Source organism: Conger conger, chromosome 19, assembly GCF_963514075.1.
Source record: "Conger conger chromosome 19, fConCon1.1, whole genome shotgun sequence".
NCBI lineage: Eukaryota > Metazoa > Chordata > Actinopteri > Anguilliformes > Congridae > Conger > Conger conger.
The window spans coordinates 17,427,966-17,435,465 of NC_083778.1; the positions used below are offsets into that span (position 1 = coordinate 17,427,966).

The 7,500-nt window shown below is 54.2% G+C and overlaps 1 protein-coding gene across 1 annotated transcript in view; it reads left to right on the plus strand.

Moving 5' to 3' along the window:
* The window catches only part of snd1 (staphylococcal nuclease and tudor domain containing 1), a 237,625-nt gene that overhangs the window by 80,056 nt on the left and 150,069 nt on the right, over nucleotides 1-7,500 (plus strand). Inside the window, exon 16 of the mRNA XM_061229463.1 lies at nucleotides 874-983. Within this exon, the coding sequence (XP_061085447.1) occupies nucleotides 874-983 (110 nt within the window). The remainder of the gene's footprint in view (nucleotides 1-873; nucleotides 984-7,500) is intronic.

Below are 7,500 nucleotides of genomic sequence, written 5' to 3' on the forward strand. Positions count from 1 at the left end.
CCGTTTTATATTTTAAAAATATATACAATTCTGCGTATTATGCGGACGGTAGGTGAAGCCGGTGAGCTGCCGGATGGCTTGAAGGCGGTGGGCTTTCTGAAAGTGGAGTTCTCTCCCGCTCTCTCCTGGGGAGGGGTGTGTAGAGGTGGCTTGGGGCGTGTGGGGGTCTTATCGTGCCGTGTTTTGATTCACACCTCTCCCGGCTTATCGCGGCCAGATGAACCGGGGAGAAAGGCCGCGGGAAATATGAGATTTTTAATTTTTTTCCCGCCGGTTTGGGCCCTGGAGTGTAGCCCTGGGACCGGTATCGCTTTCATCGCCCTCCTGGAAGCGCTACGGGTGTTGTGTGAGCGGAGTGAAACCTTTTAATCGTTTAACCGCCTCCGTGCCGGTCGAAGCGCCAGCGTTATGTTTTTAACGGTCTCCCGGTCTGCGGTCGGCGCGCGGCTCACCCCGGAAGGTGAGGGGTATTAAACGGCCGCTGGTTTTTACGAGCGCGCGTGATGGAAAGTGGGACGGCTACGTTAACGCGGCAGGACGCTGAACTTAAAGAGCGGGAGCGGCCATGAGCCGTTAAGTTCCGCCGGGAATGGCGGGATTTAGGGCCGGGCTCTCGGTCCTCAAACACGCGCACGGCAGAGCTAGCCGATGTATAGACTTTACTTTAGTACGGTGCTTTTGGAAATTTAAATCCCCCCCAACTGTTTGTTTCACTAGACTTTCCTGAGGCCCTGGGCGCTCGCCAATGCGACCTTGGCTTGTAAAATGGCCGCCTGCCGCTCTGTGATTGGCGCTGTGTGATTGGTGCTCTGTGAATGCTGCTCTGTGATTGGCGCTCTGTGAGTGACACGCGTGTGGTGTCTCCGTCCGCAGGTATCGAGTGTCCGCGGGGGTCCAGGAACACGCCGGGGGGGCTCCAGGAGGCCGAGCCCTTCAGCGACGAGGCCATGCAGTTCACCAAGGAGCTGGTTCTTCAGAGAGAGGTAAGACCCTTTCGGCCCCGCCTTCTCTCCCGTTACCGTGGTTTACCGGCTGCTGATTAAAAGCGGAATCAAAAGCGGGCTTGTTTGGCGGTAGAGGCTGCATCGCGGAGACGGGTTCTTCCGTGCGGCCGACGGGCGATAGCTCCTCACATTCCACCAGTCTTCTCAGACGAGAACCTCTTTATTCCCCGTTCCCCAATGGCGAACGGAGGCTGCTGCTCATCAAGGTCGTGTGCTAACGCCCGGTCTCTGAGTCCCAGCGCACGGCGGGCGGTCAGAGTCCAGGGGGGCTGGGGGGTGGGGCGGGGCGACACACGGCACCTTTTCTGACAGGAATGGAACTCACCGGAAAGTACCGAGCTTCACAACTATATGTTCTAGTCAGCACTCACGCCAACTCTAACTGTCCGTCAAGGTCACACATTTGTTGATTAGTTTATTCTCCAGTCCTTATTTCATCCATCCAGAGGCTTGTTAACGGCTCCTCGTCCTCCCACGTCAGCCGCTGACATTTTAGGAGGCAGAGTCATTAGCGGCCGCCATTTTGTAAGCCCTTCTGTCCGCGTTAACCGCGGTCAGCCGTCTCGCGTTTGGCTTCTCGAGTTATTATCTTCGCCGACGCTTTTCAAATATCGTTTGAGGCTTTCAAAGACGGAGCTTTAGTCGACGTTAATCCGTCCGCGTTCGGGACCGTTCGGCGTGCCGCGCCACGTTTTGGTTTCACGCGTGTCACCGTCGGGGGGGGGGGGGGGGGGAGAGAACTGTCCCACCCCCTGACTCCCTGTAGGCCCTCCCCCCCCCTCCCCTCAGGTACATGAGTTTAGTGCAGCCGGGGCTGACTCGAACCCGGCAAAGCATCAAATTAATTTCCGCTCTCGCCGCCACAACAACCGCGCAGGCTCTGGGTTTTTGAAGATAATCTACAAAGTCATTTCTCGCGCAACAATTGCTTCTTTTTTTTTCTTCTTCTTCTTCATTCGGATAAGTTGCAGACCTTGACTTATCCACTTTCAATTAACTCTAAGAGAAAGGAACTTCACGCTCGCTATATCCGAAGACGTAAAAAAAAAAAAAAAAAAAAAAAACCTTCAGTTCTGTACCCACGCAAGGGCGCCGCCACTCAAAACCAAACGGATGGCCGCGTTAGTTCAGCCCAGACGCCGAACTCAAGGCTAACGGCCCATCCGATGCGGGTTTCGGGACGTTTGAGAGAACGGGATGTTGTGGGGGTTGGGAAGGGGGGGGGGGGGGGCAGGGGTAGGCCATTAAATCGGCGTGGTCGTTTGACGACGCTCGCTCTTGACGTTACAGCGCGGACGTGTGACAGCGAGGTCGGGTTATTGGCCGATTCCCCGCTCTCCCTCGGATACGGTCGACCGGCCGTATCGACGGTTCAGCACTTCGCCTGCAGACGTTTTAATGAACTCTCCCCCGCTCGTTTTGGGGACGTTCAACTTCAACATTCAACTTTCTTTCTTTTTTTTTTGCCCGAGTTTGTAACGTGGTCGCAAACTATCGATGTGGGGGAGCGTGGGTAAGGGTAATTTGTCCTAATGACCGAAATTGTGCTCGGATTACAGTCTAGTGTCCGTAATGGACTGCAAATAGCCCATTGTGTCTCGAGGCGAAATCATCGACGCGCGTTAGAAAAGTGTGTTTGAACTTGCTGAGGTCGTGACCCGGGCGGGCGAGGGATGATGGAGGGCCCTTGGTGTTCTGCAGTCGCTGGCTCCTGCCGGTGTAATTAATTTTTCCCTTTTCTCTCGGCGTTCGGCGGAACCCCATTTCCGACGGGCACGGTCCAGATGGCCGGCGGCGTCCGGAACCGGCCGCTTCGCCCGACCCGGACAAAAGTTTCATTTTCCCCCGCCGGAGAATATGTTAATAGTTTTAACAGTTTTATGTAAAGTCAGGCTTCTCCCGCCCTGTAAGCAAAGCCCGGAGTTTGGGGACAAATGTCTCTCGAGGTCAGATGAACAGCAACACCCCCCCCCCCTCCCTCCCCCGCAGGTTCTCGTGCCAGGACCGACTTGAACCGCGGTTGCCGCGGCGATGCCGGCGGGGGCGGGGGGGGGGTCGGGAGGGAGCGGTGGAGGGTGACACGGGGGCAGTGCCGCCCTCAGGCCGATGGGCCGCACGCGGGGAGAATGTAATCACCTCCGGCCCCGCGCTGATGTCACGCGCACGGCTGCTCGGTATGCGGGCGGTGTCGCTGGACTCCGCCGCGTCCCTGGCCTGAACGCGTCGACCCTGACCCCCCCCCCCCTCCCCCCCCCCTTCCGGGTGTGTGGGCCCGGGTCACGTCCCGCGGGGCGCGGGGGGGGGTGAGATCGCTGGTGACGAGGAGAGCTTGGGCTTTTCGGGGAGGCTTTTAGTCGGATTGAATTAGAGGCGGGAGGAGATGAGCCTGCGGCCTGCAGAGGATGATGGGAATGGGCTTTAACCGCCGGATGACTCTGCACGCGGGGCGAGTGCGGCCGCTACGGGCTTAATGACATGTTTATGGCGGAGCGCGGGCGATGTCAGGAGCCACACGCAAAGCCGCGCATTGGCTAAAACGTTCCCTCAGTTACGGCGCAATCGCACGGCCAGAGTCCCACGCGGGGCGAGTGCGGCCGCTACGGGCTTAATGACATGTTTATGGCGGAGCGCGGGCGATGTCAGGAGCCACACGCAAAGCCGCGCATTGGCTAAAACGTTCCCTCAGTTACGGCGCAATCGCACGGCCAGAGTCCCACGCGGGGCGAGTGCGGCCGCTACGGGCTTAATGACATGTTTATGGCGGAGCGCGGGCGATGTCAGGAGCCACACGCAAAGCCGCGCATTGGCTAAAACGTTCCCTCGGTTACGGCGCAATCGCACGGCCAGAGTCCCACGCTCCTGAAATAATAACAATTGACAATAAACATAATCTCCTGAAATGAACAGTTGCTTCTTTTCCATATGTTCCCCTCTGTTCGTAAGAATCCCTGCAGGGCATTGTGGGATCTGTAGTTCTGATTGGTGGCCTCCACTGTAGGCAGAAATGCAGTAGTTCCTTTGCAGTGTATACTGTATGTCTCACAAAGGGCAACTAGTTTAGTAGCGTGCCCATTTAAGCTACCCATTCTTACCAGTTATTTGTTTGATTGAGTTAGTAAGGGAGTTATTCACGTGTATATACTGTCGGTGTTTGAACTTTTCATCATACAACTGAAATTTAAACTTTGTTTCGCTTTGTCCGATATTACTTTCTAAACTACCCTCCGTTAGAACAGAATCAATTGGTTCCCTTTGAATGTCAGAGGGTAATGTTGTGTTTCAGAGATAGTGTGTGTGTGTGTGTGTGTGAGCACCTCTCTTGTGCTCTCCCTCTCTCTCCCCCTCCCTCCCTCTCTCGCTCCCTCTCTCTCCCCCTCCCTCTCTCTCTCTCTCTCTCTCTCTCTCTCCCTCTCCCCCTCTCTCCCTCTCTCTCTCTCTTTATATCTCTTTATTCCTGTGCCTTTAATGAGCTGGGAGAGATGTCTGCACTCCTCGCTCACCTCCCCCGCCGCAGAAAGATCCGGAATAATGTTCTACGCGCCCGGGCCTAATGTATTCCCGTGAAGTCCGTGGCTTTCCCCTCATCCCGAAGTGTTCAAGCAGAACGTACCCGGCGCTCCACCGCTCCGAGGGCCCCGGGCCCCGCCGCCTTCCCTCCTGAAAGCCGGCTTTCTTCTCTCCGCAAGCTGAAATTACATTGCGGCTCACGGGTGTAAAGACCTTACTTTGGTAAAAGGAATCATAATTAGTCTTTGAAAAAAAAAAAAAAAAAAAAAAATTTTTCTAAAAATACTCTCTGTTCGGCTTCGCGGTCGCTCCTTCGATTCTGCATTAAGCGTAATGCATAATAATGTGTGTAATACGCCGCGCTCCTGCTGGGAGCAGAACGTTCGGTGCGGTGCGGGGCCTTAATGCTTTCGTACCTGCCTGAGAGAGAGAGAGAGAGACGCTGAGATCGTGCTGGTATGGCCGTACGGAGAACATAAGGTGCTTTCGCTAACGGTCCGAAGCCTGACCGCCCCACGCTCCCACTGGCCCACCGGACCGAAAGCAAGCCGAACAGATATCCCTCCGGCTCTGTCCGTGAGGGGAGAGGGGAGAGGGGCAATTAGCGGAATCTGAGTGACATCTCCACGGTTCTGTTAAAACCAGCCCGTTTTCTGTGCGGAGTGTGTGGACACGTGGACAGAGTGGGGAGGGGGGGTGTTTTTGTGTGGACTGAAAGGGTAGAGGACCTATCCCCTCCAATGAGGTTACTCAGCGTTGGCACATCCATGCCCTTTTTAGGGGCTTTTAAGGCAGGCTTGGTCAGAGGCACAAGTACAGAAATACAATGCTGTTAATGCAATGAAGATTTTTCCCCCGTGTTTTATATATATAATATTTGACAGTGAGCATCTGCCTCTCTGATTCTTATTGGTAAATATCCCAAGGAATGAATGAAGAAATTAATCTAGAAATTAATAAAGAAATTATAAATGAAATTATTAAAGAAATGACTAAAGGAATGAGTAAATACTGAGCAAATCTGTCCCAAACTGCCCTCCTTGTTTCCCGTCTGCGGTCGGTGTCACTGTTGCCCGGTGTCCTGGGGGCTCATGGGTAATTGGCGGGCGCACAGCCGTTTCCACGGCGTTGGCGGTTTGAGCGAAGGCACGCTGGAGCTCCATAACGACCAGCCGTCAGCCTCCCTCGACCGGGGGGAAGCCGGCGCGCCTCTCCCCGAACGCGTCCGCCGTAATTGGACGTCCCGCGATCGGCTGGCGTTTCCCCGAAAAATGAAATATTCATGTTGGGAACGGGATTCATTTCCGCCGACTCTTGGGTGGTTTCGGCAAACGTTCGCTTAATTGGTCTCTCCCGCGTGCGGTGCGTTGCCGTGGCGCGCTGACGGGATGGTTCTGGGGCTGCGTTTGCTCGCTGGGCGGGAAAACAGGCGAACGAGCTTCCCGCTAACGCCTCTCAGAAATGCCTCCGTTGTTGTTTACAGCATATGACAACGTAAGCTACTTATATTGGCAAGTTGTCATTTTTTTCCTCCCTTTCTTCCGTCCAGTCTGTCACGTCGATTGTTGGAAGTTATTTTTAATTATTTATTTATTTACCGGGAATTCCCCAGCCGGGAGCCGCTGGAACAAACCGGAAAACTGTGAAGCGGTCGCCCGGTGATGAGATTTCAGGTGGCAGACCTGTGGCGAGCGGAGACGGGCTGAAACGCGGTCTGAAACGCGGTCCTTCGGTCTCTGTTCGAGCCTTTACAGGCCTCTCGTTATGTATAAACGCTCCCTGCGTGACCTCGAGTATAGTATGTCCCTTTGGAACATGAAATGCAGTCGATTTTACACAGCCAACACAGAAAATGGAACGTGCTTTTGCATGAAAAAAATTAAATGGGCTATTTCTTGTTCCGAGTGAACATACTGTACTCATGGTACTTATGTTTAATAATGCTAATGTATGTTCTATTTTCTGTGTTGTGTTGGCTGTTTGTGTACTGTATATTTTCGTATTTTCAGCTACTTTAAGGTGTCTGCTGAAAGTCATGACTGTTGTGCAGGATGTGCACAGGATTGTCTGTGCAGTACGTGGGCCGTGATCTGTAAGCTTTCAGCCTCATTTCAGTCATTTTGCGCACCGCGATTGTGTCCAGTGGCCCAAAAACTGGAACAGAAAAGAACGCCGCAGAAATTTGATCGAAGGTGAGGTCAGAACTCAACCATCCTGAACGTTTGGCGAGCGTCGTGACTTCTGGGGAAAAACGTCACGCTGACGCATTGCGCTGCTCCCCCAATCCCCCCCCCCCAGTGCATCGTGGGGCAGAAAGCCGCGCGTCATTCCAGTCTCGCCATCCGTCCCGCTAGCCCTTAGCGCTGCGCGATCGATCCACACGTTTTATTTCTTTCCTACTACCTTTATTTATTAAATTATTTTCTTTTTTTTCTGTTGCCGCCGTCTCGTGTGTCCGGGGCGCCCGCGCTGGAGGACAGAGGGGCTTGTGGGATTGCTGGATGATTGTTTTTATGTTATTTTTTATTTTGGTAGCCCTGCAGCCAGCTCTCGTGACTGTGCCAGCTCTGCGGAGAGCAGGTCTTATAGGTGGGCCTGAATGGGGCGAGTACCCCCCCCCCCCCGGAATGTGAATGACCGCCGGCGCCCTGCTAACACACACACACACACACACACACACACACACACACACTAACACACACACACACACACACGCTAACACACACACACGCTTGTTTGTGGGTGGGTGCACCTCTCTGTGTTCGGGTGTATGCGTGCCTCTGTGTGTGTGTGTGTGTATGTGTGTGTGTTTGTGTGTGTGTACGGCTCTGTGTTTGTGTACCTGTGTGTGTGTGTGTGCGCGTGCCTGTGTGTGTCTGTGTGTGTGTACCTGTGTGTGTGTCTGTGTGTGTGTGTGCCTGTGTGTGTGCCTGTGTGTGTGCCTGTGCCTGTGTGTGTGTGTGTGTGTGTGTGTGTGTATGTTTGTGCG